General features: G+C 35.1%; 1 protein-coding gene across 3 annotated transcripts in view; it reads right to left on the reverse strand.

Moving 5' to 3' along the window:
* The window catches only part of LOC123541967 (uncharacterized), a 67781-nt gene extending 52113 nt beyond the window's left edge, over nucleotides 1-15668 (reverse strand). For all 3 annotated transcript variants that reach the window (XM_045327602.2, XM_045327610.2, XM_045327595.2), the window contains exons 1-5: nucleotides 15549-15668; nucleotides 13777-13923; nucleotides 9164-9480; nucleotides 3155-3310; nucleotides 905-1043 (exon numbers count right to left, since the gene is read on the reverse strand). In XM_045327602.2, coding sequence (XP_045183537.2) covers nucleotides 905-1043; nucleotides 3155-3310; nucleotides 9164-9480; nucleotides 13777-13920 — 756 coding nt within the window. In that variant the 5' untranslated portion in view covers nucleotides 13921-13923; nucleotides 15549-15668. The remainder of the gene's footprint in view (nucleotides 1-904; nucleotides 1044-3154; nucleotides 3311-9163; nucleotides 9481-13776; nucleotides 13924-15548) is intronic.
* Nucleotides 15669-18920: the final 3252 nt, after the last annotated feature.

Here is an 18920-nt window from a genome sequence, read left to right on the forward strand (position 1 = left end):
TTAACTGCAATAAAAGGTAAAAAGGCAAATATTTCTTATACATGTATAACATGGGTAATTGTTTCCAGCAGTTGTCATATTCATTCTCTTGCATTCAGTCTGCGGGAAACACTACCAATTCAGATGTAACCCATCACGGAACACTGTCTTGGATATTATTCACAACCGAAACTAGAACCCTAAGAGCTAACATTATTGTCAATCCTGCTGGCCACAGCACCACTGACTCCGTTTTTTCTAGTGGTGTCTTGCTGCAGAGTCAAGTAACCTATGCTCGGCCAGTCCAGTGCTCGGCCTAATAATATGCTTTATTGTTAATCAAAAATGTAACTTGTATCATAGCTCGGTGTTTTTTTTAAACAAATTTGGTGCAGATAATTCGTATACTCTTGAATACAGGGTGCGGTAACTAAACGTGTGCAGGTATTTAATACCCGCACGCTAGTTACCGCACTGTTGGATAGGAAAGTATGCCAGCATGTCTGGAACAGTAGACAGCGAAGTGTATTTTATTGATTTTCTGCTCTAGCATTGGTTTATTTTACCTGGGCTTTACACATTTGTAAAGCAAGGATTTTAAGTACTCACTGAACTGCTGTATATGGCAATGTGGAACGCCTACAACTACCATATTTGGATGGCTATGATACAAAACAGAAAGAACATTAAAACTCTCGGGTAAACAATTTATACTCGGGGGCTACGCCCCCTCGTACAAATCGTTTACCCTCGAGTTTTAATGCTCTTTCTATTACTTGTAAACCTTGCTTTCAGTGTTTGTTTACTTTCTCGGATTATTTGTATAATTTAGCGAATACATACACTAAGTTTTGAATATTTATAATTTAAGATGGTACCAGGCTAAAGGTTAAAGTTTAATTAGATCTTCAGGTAATGCACTTACTTCATGAATATGCACATTAGGTGGTGGGTGAAATCTTAGAAATCCTGCTTCGACAAATACTGCAGTATCACATCTCACGATATCTTCATCGACGTCAACAGCAGGAATGCGTATTTCCGTGACTTCCCCTAGTTTTACCCTTTATATTAATGGATAAAGATAAAGATTATCAGTAAGTACTTCCAACATGTTAATGTACTTATTAAATGCAAAGCCAATAAATTGGTAATAAATTTAAAGATAAGATGGTCATATTTTCCAATAACGTAGTTTAAAGTAGTTCTCCGCGCGCGGTTATATGAACACAGAAAAATTGAAAAAAAGGGAATGTAATCTTAAGACACAATGATAGTTTTAGCAGGAAAAGAAACAAAGCGCAAATTTTTAAATTGTGAAGATCCTTTATATTTCGCTTACTGTGGAAATCTACATTTCAACCCGCAAAACTGTGCCGTCTATGAGAACAAAGCCGCCAGTCTAGCATAATTATAGTTAAAATACGAAACATGAATCATGCATGCAGTTTATGATAGGGGAATAGGTGTAATATATGATTTATACTAGTTTCATCATTTATATTTATAATCCACACATTAGGTATTAGGTGTCCAAAGAGAGGTAACCCTATGTATCTTTGTGAAATCTTGGAGTATTTAGATGAAACTTCTATTAAATCGAAATACTTAAGTTAACGTTCCAGATGACATTTCTAAAAACGGCCTGTATTTCATTATTTTTCATGACACGATGAAAGACTTAACATTTTCATTGGTCTCAGAATAACTCCTGTTTTAATACAGATTCATGACATCATGAAAAACGCTTATTTGCATAGCTGTATGTGCCAGAAGATACAAACATTACAAAAAGACAATAAAATCATTCGAATAAGGTCTTTCACTTGATATGCTGATCAGAATAGCCAGCTCATATCATCAAAATAACTTTTAGTGTATTCCTAACTTTAAAAGGTCCATACAACCTATATCAATGGTTTCCGTTACAAACCCACGACTAATACAGTACTTAAGGCTGTTTCGTTTTGTTAATTCGTTGAAAATGAAACTTTACAGAATACAACTTTGAAATATTTTATTTTACAAAAATAACGTTTTGTGATGTTTCGTGTTGAAATTCAAAAGAAGTATCTTTTATTCAAATTAACTCTACTATTTAACATGATACGGCCAAACCTCTCTTAGCGTTCTCATCCCGTATGATCCTGTTAGTAGGGAAATTGTCAACATTTCCTATGTTTTGATCTTTGAAATAATTTTTACATGACAAGCAGTCAATAGAGAGAAGATAACCAAAACTGACCTCATATATTGCATATCATTCGTCACAGACATAAAATCGTGATATATGCGCTTAATTCAATGTTTATTTTCTTTGCTACAAGCATAAATGATTTTGGAAATAGTACATAAATTTTAAGTTTATTGTGTTGTCAAATACATTACTTCAAATACTCGCAATCATTTTGGCGCATCATCAAATTTTTTGCATTGTGTACATATTTTGTAAATTCGAAAATGAGAAGACTGACTTCGGATCAGTGTATTTTCATTCTAAACAGGTGGGTTACATATGCAAAAAAGTATAAGATGGATAAGACATTGAGCAAGAGGTGTCATTACATAGTTTATTTATTCATTTTGTTGGGTTTAACGCCGCACCGACACAATTATAGGTCATATGGCGACTTTCCAGCTTTGATGGTGGAGGAAGACCCAACGTGCCCCTCCGTGCATTATTTCATCACGAGCGGGCACCTGGGTAGAACCACCGACCTTCCGTAAGCCAGCCGGATGGCTTCCCCACATGAAGAATTCAACCCCCCGAGTGAGGCTCGAACCCAAATCGGTGAGGGGCAACTGATTTGAAGTCAGCGACCTTAACCACTCGGGCACGGAGGCCCCTGCCGTTACATAGAGTGAATGCATCTGAACAAAAATGTGTTAAGTGAGGCTTAAAGATCAGGTCAGCCAAGGTCTAAGAATGTTAAATGAGAGTTGACTATTAGATGTTAATTTTTGTGACTTTTTAAAGTAGGTAGATGTCGTAAAATGAACAAAATAATTATATAAATGTACCAATTGCAGCATGAAAGATATTGCCAAAACTAGCGAGGGGAGTTAGAAGTATTGGTTAGTACAATAACATTTTGTATATGTTATATGTTTTGTTCATGACAAATTCTCTTTTTTCCATAGTAACGATTCGTATTTAAATTAAAATTCAACATACCTATAAAATGGTTTAACAATGGACCGTGGGGTCTGATTTGGTTTTCCCGTATCACTGCGTAGAGCTAATGAAATGCTGGTCTGCATGTGCCACGGTATACTTTCATCATCCGAGGGATTTTGCAATGTAAGATTTTTCCAAGACTTACCATCAAAACTGAAAATTAATAATATCATATATAAACCAGATTGCAAAACGCTAGAAGTGTGTCATTTCAAAAACATTTCTTCCTTATGATTTAGTTTTTTCCGAAGTGCAAGAAATATTTATTTCTTGAAACATATCTTATGGTCCTTGAAATTCAAGCCGATACATAAACAAACGAATACAGTTCGAATAATTCATCTGACAACAATGCCTTAATAGCCGAACATTGTTTTATTGTTTATCAAAGTCTCATCAAAGTACACAAATCCATTTTAGACAAACAACATAAAAATCTATTTAAACATGTGCTTCGCCACTCTTTGGTAGAGTTGTAGGAGACAGTTACTGAGACAGTAATATGTTACAACATATTTCAATAATTACAAATAAAAACGTTCACTCTTATTGAAAGTATTTAAAGCTGCTGTAACGAACATAAACTAAAGCTTTGAATTAATTACCAAGTTTTGTGTCCATCTGAACTTCCAGTGAGGCCGGGAGCTGGGATTTTTCTTAGAAACAAGAATCTTTTGTGAATTCCATGAAAGCAAGATTTTTCTTTTAGAACTATAGAAGGCAAGAATATTATTTACAAGGTAAACTCAAGACATTTTTTTTTCTTTTTTTTTTTTTGTCAAATTATTTTTGTTATACTTTTGTAAGATGACAAAACAGCCTTGGAAAACAAGAGTTGTCAGAAGACAGCAACGCTTGACTCTGGGCAGGATAAGGGTTATTTACATTGTCCCGTGACTTTGGGAATAAAAGTGAGGTTGGGTGCGCACCATAAATCGGTTAAAGTTCCCCAGCGGTGTATTTACCACTGACTGTTCCAAGGCGGTGCCCCACTATGCTTCTTTATTTGTTCATTTTATCCTCGAGTGTTTGCTTTGTGTGTAAAAAAGGTGAAGTTTCTTGTGTAACTTGGGTAGTAGACGAAAGTCCCAACCTGGAATGGATGGAACAACTTATTTCCAGCCGAGCCCACGGCAGGCGTCATAATTACCTCCCCAGCGTCTAGTCTAGGCCGATACTGCTGGAAACAATACCAATTTAAGTAAATCACCCAGCACTGAACACTAGACGGGATATCAGCCGCGACTGGGAATCGAATCGCTGGTCCGACCTGCTTACCAACGCGCCACCGACTCCTGTACGTGCATGTGTATACATCTTAGTACTGTAGGATTCGTTTTGGGGAGGCTGTGGTTTTTGGAACATGCCAGTCCCTGTTGGATATTTATCCGTGCTTTTATGACAGAAAAGAACGTTATGAATGAATATAAAAGTCGAGAAAGAGTACTGAAGCGTTACAACACATGTCATCTCATAAAAGTGAACAAGTGTGTAAAGTGTCAGTTCATTCCCATAAGCACGTGCTGAGATACCCATACTTCCTTTTATACAAACACCTTACCAAGAAGTTGAAAAAGGGCACAATTTTGTAAAAAAAAAATACACAAAAGAGTTATGGAACCTCTGCATGACAAATCAGTTCAACACAGTGAATAAGTGTTACGTTTAAATCCGTTCCCTTAAGTGAATACCAAGATACTAGCTCACACACACACACACAACACTTTAATTAATCGGGACGCCGACGAATGGGTGAATGAAATAGGTCTACATATTCTTCGAACAGTCAATGAAAAAACTGCATATTTACTAACTAAATATTGCTAAATTTTATGTGTCAGGTGTGAGATCGGGTATATTTTTCAGTGAAAAAAAAGTTATTTGAGTGCTGCAGTTTATGGTAAAATTTGATAAAATATGACAAAAATAAGCCCAAGCAAGGAAAAGTGGTCATAAATTATGTCACGACAGCTTTTGTTAAGAAAATTTGGCGCTCTACCATACGTTACTGAAAAAGCCACAAAACCTTGAAAATTGATTTTATGAAACTGAAACTGGTATTGTTTTCATGCATTTAGGTTACTGGTACAATTTAAGTGAAAATAACACTTTTATATGGTGGATGATTTCTGCCATTTCGTGTTTTCGTGTTGGCGGGGCGACAACACGAAAACACGAAAACTCGACAAAAACCTAATTTGTCGAGTTTTCGTGTTGTCGTGTCGGCGGGGCGAAAACACGACAAATTTTACGCGAAAAATCGACGTTTACAGGGCGCCGACACGACAGATGTATCTGTCAAGTATTTGTGTTGGCGGGTATAAATATGTCGTGTCGGCGCCCTTTATTTGTCGTGTTTTCGTATCGGCGGGGCGAAAACTCGACAAATACATTATTTGTCGAGTTTTCGTGTTGTCACCCCGCTGACACGACAACATGAAAACACGAAAGATTCTTTTCAGACATATCTTATAAAATGTAGAGTTATTATGAAGCCAGTGGCAAAGGGTCTTAAAAGCATTTTTCTTTCTATTCGAACGGACCGCCAATTCAAAATTTATTTATATTCACTAAAGCTGCATTAGGAGATTTGAGATTATAAAACAGTGCAATAAAATGTCAGATGTCAGTTATCGTTTTAAGAATACGAAGTGTATGTATAACTGACCTGGTTCCAGAAATATTTCATTGGGGTGCGGGGAGCGGGGAGCGACAACAGTAAAAGAATGAAGGCGGGGTTAGGTGCGGAAGAGGGTAACCCCTCATGCTAGGTGGGTAAGGGCGTGTCTGCCTTTAAATGTTTGAAGAAATATATATATGGTGGCCTCTGCTGCAAATTTTGAGGTACTGGGGTTAACCCACTCCTGACAGTGGAGTCACAGAGTCTTTCCCTTGTCATTTTTTAAATATAGGTATGAAATGGTGGTCCCTGCTGCATTTTTTTTTTCCAAAATTTGAGATACGTTAGGGGTTCATGCCCTGCTATTTAGGGGGTCAGAGGGTATCCTCAGGGACATTTTTGAAATATAGGAATGAAATGATGGCCTCTGTTGTATTTTTTGGGTCTAAATTGTGATAAATTATTATTCCTTTGCCAAAAAAGTTGGGTTGGGTGCAACTATGACGAGTACAGGTCACTCTGGGATTTGGGGTGGGGATGTGGCACGGACATTTGCCCCGGCCCAGGACACGAGCCTGTACAAATAGAAATATAATTACGTATATGCGTGTACCTCAATGAAGATTAACTTATTCACACGAAATACCCAACCCCCGTACCTCAAAATTAGGGCTCAATAATGCAGCAGAGGCCACCGTTTTATACATATATTTCAAACATTTAAAGGCAGACACGCCCTGACTAACCTAACATGAAGGGTTACCCCCTTCAGTACCTAACCCCACTTTTATAAGATATGTCTGAAAAGAATTTGTCGTGTGTTCGTGTCGGCGGAGCGAAAACACGACAATACGAAAACACGGCAAATAAAGGGCGCCGACACGACATATTTATACCCGCCAACACGAAAACTCGACAGATAAATCTGTCGTGTCGGCGCCCTTTAAACGTCAAGTTTTCAAGTAAAATTTGTCGTGTTTTCATGTTTTCGCCCCGCCGACACGACATCACGAAAACTCGACATATTAGGCTTTTGTCGAGCTTTCGTGTTTTCGTGTTGTCGTGTTTTCGCCCGGCCAACACGCCGACACGAAATGGCAGAAATCAGCCACCATACGTTTAAATGCTGAATTCTAGTGAGTGTTTAGGATGGTATCAATAATTAATAGTTCTCAGCGGTACAACGTAAAGCCGAGAACGTTTGTCTTAACACAGCCGGGACATAAAAGTTTATATATATAAACGAGTTTTGTGAGTTCCGTGGAGCGAAAATAACCGATAAAGGTATGGATATATTACGGTGTTCCGTTTGGACAATAGTAACTTTTATTTAATACTAAACCGCGATGCACGATGGTACGATGACGAAAACGTGATGGCGCGATGGCACGATGATGAAACAACGATGTTACGATGGTGAAAACGCGATGGCACAATGATGAAATCGCGATGGTGCGATGGTACGATGGTGAAATGTCGATGTAATATCGCGTTTTCATCATCGTACCATCGCGTTTGCACCATCGTATCATCGTACCATCGCGTTTTCATCATCGTGCCATCACGTTTCCACCATCGTGTCATGTCATCGCGTTTTCATCATCGTACCATCGCATTTTCACCATCGTCCATCGCGTTATCACCATGGTACCATCGCATTTTCACCATCGTACCATCGCCTTCCGGTGGTCATGCGCAGTGGTACAGTATATGTGTCAGTAAAATACAGGCTTGATACAATCTCATTTTCACATTGCACTATGTACCTTCTACATCCTAACAATAATAAGCTGAGTTTGAATAATACCATGTAACTAGTACACCCATCTTTTATTTACTTTCATGCATACATAAAATACAAAGGACGTGGCCTTGAAGATTTTACAGTTTTAATGAACTGAGCATTGAACATTTTGTAAAACATTTTACAAAACAGCAGAATCTAAATGGTAAATTTCTTCTCACAAAATACATTGAGATACGTTCATCTATTGTTGACAAAAAATACAACTATACGGGACTACGCATTTCTAACCGGAAGGCGATGGTACGATGGTGAAAACGTGATGGTACGATGGTGAAACCACGATGGTACGATGATGATAACGCGATGGCACGATGGTAAAAACGCGATGGCACGATGGTGAAAACGCGATGGCACGATGGTACGATGATGAAAACGCGATGGCACGATGGTGCGATGGTGAAAACGCGATGGAACGATGATGAAAACGCGATATTACATCGACATTTCACCATCGTACCATCGCACCATCGCGATTTCATCATCGTGCCATCGCATTTTCACCATCGTACCATCGTTGTTTCATCATCGTGCCATCGCGCCATCGCGTTTTCGTCATCGTACCATCGTGCATCGAGGTTTAGTATTAAATAAAATGTCACGATTTTCCAAACGGAACACCGTAGTATATTGATAGGTGGTCATTCTACACGAAACGTTCCTACCGTGAAGACCAAATTTCATACGAAAATACAAATTCAAATTTTTTGCATAGGTGTTTTAAACAATGAAAATTGATTAAACATGGTACTGCATATGCACTTCATTCACGATATAAATCATTTTTTAATATTTTAAGTGCATTGTACGAAAATCTGTTTACATTGTCTTTATGTACTTGTATTTTAAGTTTAACGAGGTCATACAGAGGGCCTTAGGTGTGAATATCCCGTCACCTTTTATCCAGAGAGGCAACTTAGCAAAAATGATAATAATAATAATAATAATAAAGATAAATATCATGCCACGGGTACAGTTTTCACCCCAAAAAGAATGGTGTTTTTATTTATTTGTGGAAAAGTGGTATTCAGACGAAGGAGCTACATATACACTCAAAAATGGTTCCTACCCAACCTCAATGCTGTTGCACCTATATGTACTGTATAGTGTACTGTTCATAAATTGAAATTACCAATCTAAATTACACCATGCAGCTTTGATACTTTCAAATCAATACTGCACTCTTCTTCTGCAGTGATAAATATTTAAACATAGGTGGAACCGAATGCTGTTATCTTGAAAACAAAGGAAGAGCGTAACCTTATTATATTATTTTGAAGTATTAAATTTAAACACAGTTTAAAAGTAAAGAATATGATTTATAGAATAACGGAACGGATATATTCTTTTGAACAAAATCTGATCTATAGTCAGAATTTATGACCTGAGAGCCAGAAATTTCTTTTTCAATATGTTGAAAACAGAATAGTTTTTCAATCAAATCCAAAAACATTTTTTTTCTGGAAAAAAAGTCACAACCTCTAACCCCACACCACCCTCCCAGAATATTAAATGGTCAGACCGTTAAAAATTTACTAGTAATCATAACACAATGGACATTTTTTATTTATACATAAGTTACCTAACATCTAATCGTCGCACTTTATGTGGCATGTTGAAGCTGAAATGCAGAAGCTCTTGTTCCCATTTTCCGTGCTCGCTAACAGCTATCACTGTTTCATTGTAAGATCTATATACAACCGCACTCATGTCCTGAGTTATAGTCTTGCGGGTGTTTCTATCAAGATAATCGGAAGTAAAGTTTCCGAAACGATATGGGTGGGATGCCGTTATCAGTGATCTAGCTGAGCGGGTAGATCTACCAATGTCGCTACTACTGCAGCCTGGGCCGCATGGACCTTTACCTAGTACCCATCCGCTTATCAGGTGGACTGTAACCTGTATCAATGAAAATTGAAAGCTATGAGCTTCTGAACAAACCGAGATTTTCTATTCTTTTATTTTGATGACTCATATTTTACATACCGATCTGTGAAGAATTATTTATGTTCATCTGAACTGAAAATTAATTTGGTGAATAACGCTAACAGATTCAAAGGAAAATGAAAGTTTTTGGGAAGGTCGTGGACTACACCCGCGAAAATAATAGGACTTGATTGATGAGCTCTGTGTGTAATTTGGCATAAATATTTAATAATAAAAAACTTGTATTATACATCCCCAGCTTTTATTATATTTGACTGGCTTATCATAGTAGGTTGTCCCCCTTGAAAATTATCCGATAATCAATATTGGTTTCCTTATTGATATTACTTTGAGCAATAGATTATATAGGAAATTTAGTTTTAATGATTAATTTCAAATATGTCTTTTGGTTTGTGGATATTTTACCAGATATGACAGTAAACTTCAATTTCTTCTCTTTAATTTAATGTGAAAATATTTATTCTAACTGAACATCTTCTTGCTTCCAATTTTGTTTTAAAAGTATCACCGTCTCTTATATTGAACATATAGTGAAAAACAGTAAACTTTTCAATTTCTTTTACTTTAGAGGCAAATAAATCGTATTTTCCAAAGCATGACAATTTATTATCACATATGTAGGTATAGTTGACTTTATAAACAATACAAAAATATAATTTTAAGTGTAATAGGGTAAAGGCTTCTTGCTTCCATTTTACTTCAAAGTATATCAAGAAATAAAAAACATGTGGATTTCTTAAAGTTTTGATGTAACTTAAACCGTGTTAATTTACGGAACTGCATATACCAACAACTGACGTACGATTCAATATAGTCTTTTGAAATAATAACGTTCATAATTGTCTAATTAATCAAAAAAGAAAAAAAATAGAAAAAAATGAAAAGAACAGAATAGAACAGAGCTTTGATTTTTCACCAAACTGTTTACGAGAACAATACGAATCAACATAAATTACATAATTTTTGACTGAAAGCTAAATATCTTTTGGAATATTGAAACATTCGAGGACAGGAGAAAAACTACTTCAAAGAATAATTTTTAATGAAAAAGTATACTTTGCAAGTTAGGCGCTCATCGAAAGCTGGTGAGAGGGGCAAGAGAATGTGTACATTTATTTAAACAAAAGACACAGAATGGTTTCCACGATGTGCAAAGAAATGGTGAAATTAACAGACGCGCAATATCATGTCCATTTTAGAAATGAAATCCAAGCTTGAAAAAAAAATGGCATGCTTTATTTTATGTTTTTCGGTGGTTTATCGAAATATAACGGTGAATTATATCCTGATAAACTCACTGGCCACTCAGTGAAAATTATCAAATCTGATACCCGGATTAACGTCAAAAAGTTTACCAAGCGTACTGAAAGCCGGAAACAATATGACGATGACGTCGTTAAAATGACGTCATCTTTGCGATGCTTCCTGATAAAATTTCCCGCAAATTTCGACATTTTATTGAAATAAACACAACAAAAGTAGAGTTTTAGACATAAAATAAACAGAAAAATTGTTGGTATCGATGTAATATCACGGTAATTTCACTCGTGAACACCGAAAGTTGTTATTTTCACTCGTGGCTGCGCCACTCGTGAAAATATCACTTTTGGTGCCCACTCGGTGAAACTATAACGTGATATTACACCGAAACCAACAATTATCCTCTATTTCCATGAGTTTGCACGGTAAGATTATCTCTTAAGTACCACTTACATTTTTTGTCACGGTTTTGTTCGTGGAAAGCATGAAAAACAGCCACCTGTACAGCTAAAGACTTTAGTTTACACGATAAATTTGATTTCATGATTGAATTGTATAGTATGTATAAACACATATCTGAATGGCATATTTGATTTTTGTATAATCAAGTAACTTAGACACTATAAATAAGTAGACAGGATGAATCAGAGCTAACTGTATAAAAAATGAGTTAGGATCTCTATGATACACATACACTAGACTAGCTCCTAGACTATGATATATCTTTTTACATTTTTATGATTGAATGTAGTGAACTGAGCCAGTCTATATCCTATGTCCAATATCATATGATAAATTTCAACATCAGTCCTGTGTGAAAATCTCTAAAATTTTGAATATTGAAACATTCGAGGACAGGAGAAAAACTACTTCAAAGAATAATTTTTAATGAAAAAGTATACTTTGCAAGTTAGGCGCTCATCGAAAGCTGGTGAGAGGGGCAAGAGAATGTGTACATTTATTTAAACAAAAGACACAGAATGGTTTCCACGATGTGCAAAGAAATGGTGAAATTAACAGACGCGCAATATCATGTCCATTTTAGAAATGAAATCCAAGCTTGAAAAAAAAAATTGGCATGCTTTCCATGAGTTTGCACGGTAAGATTATCTCTTAAGTACCACTTACATTTTTTGTCACGGTTTTGTTCGTGGAAAGCATGAAAAACAGCCACCTGTACAGCTAAAGACTTTAGTTTACACGATAAATTTGATTTCATGATTGAATTGTATAGTATGTATAAACACATATCTGAATGGCATATTTGATTTTTGTATAATCAAGTAACTTAGACACTATAAATAAGTAGACAGGATGAATCAGAGCTAACTGTATAAAAAATGAGTTAGGATCTCTATGATACACATACACTAGACTAGCTCCTAGACTATGATATATCTTTTTACATTTTTATGATTGAATGTAGTGAACTGAGCCAGTCTATATCCTATGTCCAATATCATATGATAAATTTCAACATCAGTCCTGTGTGAAAATCTCTAAAATAGACTGGCTTTTGTCTCTATGAAATTGAATTTGTCAAAAAGGGAAAAATTAGAAATATAGTTATTATCAGTCTAGTGGCTAGTCTACACATACACCAATGCTGATCAGAAAAAAAAAACAGAAACTTGATTCACAATTCCATAGATTCTTTCTTTCTTTGATTTCTATGAAAAGCCTTGGATCAAGACCAGTTCATAAAATGTGTGTGCGTATTTTAGTAACATGTATGTTTTTATTAAGTTTGTTAAATTGCTCGGTTTTTTTCTTTGCCATTGCCTGTCAAATACAGTATTGCTTAGTTTATTACTTTATTTTATCATGTTTTAAAGAGTAAACTTCTAGGCATGAAAGTTAAACAAAAGTACCGTTATATGGACAAGAACAGTCAGTCAAAATGTGAATACATGTATCTTCACTCAAGTTTCGTTTTTCTCGAGGAAAACTATTATGTATACATGTGTTTGTGGGAAAGCTCGTTCGTTTATGAAATAATTTTCGGATTTCAGTGTTTGAGGGGATTCAGAGTTTCAAAAGAAAAGAAATTTATTTAAATGTTTTCATTTTCTGTTACATGACACACGAATTTCGCAATATCATAAGCTAACATAATGGTTTTTACAGAAATGTTTTATATCTTTACATGAATAATACTTCTATATGAATCTATAAAACAAAAATTATTTATATCAAAAAACTGGCTACATGTTTTGTTGCTTTCTATGGAGTAACATGCGAGCTTAATTTCCGTGTATTACCTACGGCAAAATTAGACCAATGCAAAATCCATGACAAAGACTTATTGACTTAGGACATGAATGACACGACTTTAGCTAATGTAAGGGAGGCAATCCAATTTGAAGGAAATTGCTTTAACACAGTCAATAATTAAGGGAGATAACTCTTGCAAATTCTCGTTAAAAGCTGACCAGGGTAGTGCTGAGGAGGCGCACAGCAATATGTCTCCGTTGAATAAATTGATAAGTGCCAAACTGTCATATCTGATTATTTTATACTTATCGTCTAATTTAAAAAGAATAAATGAACCAAAAATGTGTCATTTGAATTATGTCGGAAATATTGTGTCCTCAAATCTGAAAACAAAAAACGTCAAAGCTGAACTTTTCAAGTGATTTCGGCCCGTCTTGACGGGTCTGTACCACGAAAGTATTTGTATTTAAAAGCAATGAAAAAAAAATAGAAGCTTTCAAATCCCATGGAGGCTTCTTTACCTTGCTTTGAGAACGCGAAATTACAAATGCATTAGCAAGCTAAGAACCAGCTATAAGAATATATGAACCCAAAGAGACTCTTTCTAAATCAAAGTTATTTCATTTTAACGTAAAATTGGTCTATGGTAAACCTGTATAACATGTGCTTCATAGACCTTTCAGTCTCAGTTATATTTAACATTTACATAACAAACAGGCCGCTGACAGGTCGCTGACAAGATTTCACAAAAAGCTAACCGTGTATAAGTGTTACCGTATAATTGCCATCAGCTTTTTGTTCGATCGAGTAACTCATTGATCCTCCGTAAAACTGTCCACCATCAGCTAACGTATATCCATATAGCAGATCTATGACGGTGAGAGCCAAAACTAGCATTTTAAATGTTGAAGCAAGCATCTTCTGAATAAAAGAAATTTAAAACTAGTGAGATTCTAAGTAAGATATTCATACCATTCAATAATAATTATCACGAAGGGTGTAGTACCAATAACAAATCTAAGAATTTGGACCTCTGATAATTGCCAGATTGTTTTCTCAACGACGGAGTCATTTTCGTTTAATTATCTCTTTAAAAGCTATGATCTACTTGGTTGGATCTCCATTTAGATACGCACATGATAATTACGTAAACTGAAGTGACATTCTTTTATCTATTCTATTGTACCAAAAAAAAAAAACAAAAACCATTTATGGTATCCCCACTTTTCGTACATCATTAGACTTGTAGTATGACATATTAGATCTGAAACCTTTTGATCTTAAACGCCTGAAGTTTTAGCAGTCAGCAGATCTAGATAAATACATGCTTATAAGAGATAAAATTACAAAGATCGAAACATTACGTGTATAGATTAATGTAAACAAAATTTTTATTATGCCTTTTTATCCCCCGCCGAAGGCGGAGAACTATAGTTTTGGCGTTGTCCGTCCGTCCTTCCGTCCTTGCGTCTTTCCGGGCTAATAAATTGGTACTTGAGTGTCTAGCAGGTTAGGGTTTGGACTCTCTGTTTATATAACAGTCATTTTAAAAAGTGTCCAAAAGTGGGTTTATGTGACTAATTTTTGGGTTTATGTGGCTAAAATTTAACATTGTAAAGTCACTGAAGTATCATACCGTGAGTACATCCGTGAGTTCGTCCGTCCGGGGCCATATGTAAGAAGGCGTTTGGTATATTTAAATAAAACTTCATATACATGTTAACCACTATAGGGAAATGCTGCCCGTCAAGTTTCAGTCAGATTTCCCAAGAAACACCTGCGTTATGGCCCTTAGTAGTTTGTAGGGTTAACTATATAGGGCACTATAAATATGGCAATTACTGCTTCATAACTTGTGACATATTATGAAACTTTAACAGAATATAGATCTGCATAATATGGTGGTGCACACACAATTTTGTCATGATCTCGTTAGTAACTTCAGAGGTATTGCCCTTTAATTGTTTAAAAATCCACATATTTATACATAACAAACTTACCAATTGGTAGAATTTCATTGGACGTCTTTATTTCTTTTTTCCATGAATATTTATTATCAACATGTGAAGTCGTGTGCCCACACCCGGTCAACCCCCCCCCCCCCCCCCCCCACCAACACCACCCTCCCAAATAATTGTTTTCATTTATTTGCCGGATATATTTCTTTGACATGTCCCACCCTTGTCTCACCCCTTCTGCTCCCCATCCCCACCCCATATTTTTTCAGGTTTTTTAAACCTTAAACCTACCATGAATAGTTATCAACATGCAAAGTTGTACCCTTCCCCCACCTCGCTCCTTCACCCAGTCACCTACATCATGGATCATGCAACCCCTGCAACAATTATTTTTTTTCATTTTTTGTTTCCATTATCAGTATTATCAGTATATGAAGTTTTGTACCCTCATCCGGTCAACCGCTTCCCTCCCCCTCCCCAACGCTTACTTGTTAGATCAGTCTTCGGCAATGTATATATATTATATATCTATATCGTTTTCTGAAAACCAAACACTAAAAGAAACCATCAAATAGCAAAAGAACTTACCTGAGGTTTGTGTTTCAGATTTCTGATAAAGAATTTATATAAAACATGTCAGCTTGTTTTATAAGATTGAGGATATATCAAATGTTCGTACTGTGCAGTAAGTACACAAATGACAAATTGGGTCAAGAGGTTTATGGATATCAGCAACCTTCAGATGTGTTCGTAGATACCTTACACCTTTAAAGAATTTGCAGTCATAACTCAGATAGGTTATCATTCTATCAATTGGTTTAAACACGACTTCGTCAAATGCGTTGTTTATATAAATAAATACCAATGAAGTATATCTTATTTCTAAAAATATTTTAACCTTAATAAAAGTTACTTTTTCACAGTTGGAATTAAGTATAAAACTATATAAAAAAAAACATCGAAAATGGTTATATTTGCTTTTTCTTTACCATATATTTTTACAGTACTAGGTATTTAACGAAAACTAAAATGCCACTTTTATACATTTTCTAGTACTTTTAATGCACCTTATTTTCTATTCTCTAGATACACTTAAATGCAGAAATAAAAACTGCGGAAGAAAAGATTTAATACGCAATGGAAGAAATAGTATCGTTAAACACTTTAAAACATGAAATATTATACAAAGAATATCAAAAGAGTGTAGTTTCAACATGAGTTTAAAATCATACTATGTGAGCATTTGCCCAGCATAAGTGTATTTTGTTATCCAAAGAATCTAATTTAGAATGTAATATTGCGTTCTTTCCTTTGCAATTTGTATTGTGACCTTCGTTTCGATGTAAGACTCTGGTCGTGTTTGCTGTGCTCTGTGCTTCCGGGAAATCTACACCTGCCTTTTTATTTTATGTTTGGGGGATGGGGGGGGGGGGGGGGGTCAAAATTATTCCAGAACAGGATAACATTCAGTTAGCAGCAGTGGACATTTGTCAACATATACACAATTTGAAAATGTAGATTTATCAACAATGCCGATATGTCTGATTTTATACAATCAAAACAAGTTAGGGAATTCTTTAATCTGTTTTTTATCCAAATGAAAATAACAACAACATCAAAAGATTTAAAACGAATAGCAACATGTTTCAAATGAAAGGAAGAGAAAGAATAAACGGATTATTTAAAAAAAAATGTCATGGCATATATTGTTTACTTGTACTTCCTTGCAAATTAACACTGCTGACTGAATAACTTATGAAATCCAGTGCACAAAAGATTATACCTTGACATTATATCTCCTAAAATATTATGCGATAAAAAATATAAAGTTATTGTTCCAGAATATCTGTATAACAAGGTACAGACAATAAGTTTCACAGAAAAAGTTCTAAAATGAGTTATGATCATGTTGAACAGACCGGCTGGTTTTTTTGTCACACAGCTAATATATGTTCAGGTATGTGGTCTACTAAAGTTTTGTAAATGGATGTTTTTTGAAGTTTTGTATTTAAAACCCTGCCTAATAATAAAGATATGTCATTAAATAAAATCACGACTGGTTGCTTTTTCTACAACTTTGCGTCATAAACTAAGCAATAGCCTAGATATTGTCTTTAGAACGACCCGACATAGAGCTTTAGGTTTTGAAAAAAAGAAAGATGTAAATTCATAGGAAGATGTTGCAAGGACAGGATAATAGGGACAAATGTAGTAGCAAATATAAGCATGATGTCTCAAGTGTTTTTAGTAAAACATCGGAAGTATGGACCTGTAACTATTTTTCCTTCGGCTTATAATTATACAAGAAATACAAGAAAATAATTTATGTAAGCATCAATGATCGGCTTTTTAAAAAACGTTTTTGATAGACTAGCACTATTTCAATACAAAAACTAACTTAACTAAACAAATCTCTAAATATTAGGTTCTTACCTTCAATAACTTTTTAAGTAGTTATAGCAATAAAGTAAGTCCATAGTTAAACAACAAGCCTAAAATTCATTATGAGGGTTGGATTTTAAAAACATTTTTTTTCGTACCGTAGCTAGTTTAAGGAGTAAGAGGTTATACTGTATTGTGTTATCAGCCTGACAATTTAGGTAGAAAACGATTTAAATATCGATTTAAGGAAATTAAAGTGTGAGGCAAAACTGGAACGCATTTCCTGCAATCTATTGACATAAAATGATGTATGATATTTATAGCAGAAGGCTAGAGATAAACAGAAATGGTGAGAAAAGTATCACATCACCGCTTTTATTTTCGCAAATTTAAACAGAATCTAGATGGATGGATGATCGTTCCGTACCAGTTTTGACTAACTTTTGACATTTCAAGTTAAGACCCGACCGCAACTGCATGGTTAGAAAATTCGACTCAATCATTTCTTTATTTTACTCAAGAAATGCCCATTCGCTGGAATCCTGGATTTTATATACATCATAAATAACCACTATACGAATACGAATCTGTTCCTTGCACCAGCAGGGATTCAGTACTTGTTATATTTTACAAGTCCCTTTCATTTTTAATAACCTTGGAAAAATCTTATATCGTAATATAATGCATTAAAATTACCAGTTCTTTCATTTGTTTTTTCATCACTAAAATATCGTTTGAAATCACTTTTTTCCACATCTGGTTTAATATCCCCTCCTCCCATATCTTTAAGTTACCCAGTGGCTTACGGTCATGGGACAAACAGTAATACTCCGCCTTTAGGGATGGTGCAATAAAATAGAGATCCTTAGTTCTCATTTTCCATTTTGCAATTACGAGCATTGAATTATAACAAATTTAATTTGTCACATCAGTTTTGTTTTTGGTAATAAAATAATAGCTCCATATTTCGACACTAGAAACAATATTTGCAAACTGTCCGAATCATTTTGAGCAATGCCTACCATATAACTACATATCGTTTTCAATCAATCGTTAAAATAAATTGAATTCTCTAGGACATTGGAGAAGGAAATCACCAATATCAATAATTCACGCTAAAGGATCATCAGTTATTATTAAGACAATTACTTACCTTGCGTTGGGTCACTTGGATGACTGCATTCTTTGAATGTGTGCTTCTATTGGACGGATTTTTTGGGTTAAATGCAATGACATTTATTTGACAAAGAAGCTGCTATCCAAGCTCTTGGTACGACAGAGCATCAAATTAAGATTATTGTTTGTAGCTGTTGTGTTTTAATACATTCTAAAATATATGCATAGATCTTTTTTCAAAGATATTGTAAAATATAATTTTCAGAAAAAAAAAGGAAATATTTTTCGAGCACCGCAATATAAATAAATTATATTGAACTCTACACCGCTTAATGAACAAGAGGACCATGATGGTCCTGAATCGCTCACCTCTTCCCACATGACCCAGTTTTGAGTATGACATCGTTTTTTCTATTATTTGACATAGTGACCTAGTTTTTGAGCTCATGTGACCCAGTTTTG

This window comes from Mercenaria mercenaria, chromosome 1, assembly GCF_021730395.1.
Source record: "Mercenaria mercenaria strain notata chromosome 1, MADL_Memer_1, whole genome shotgun sequence".
NCBI lineage: Eukaryota > Metazoa > Mollusca > Bivalvia > Venerida > Veneridae > Mercenaria > Mercenaria mercenaria.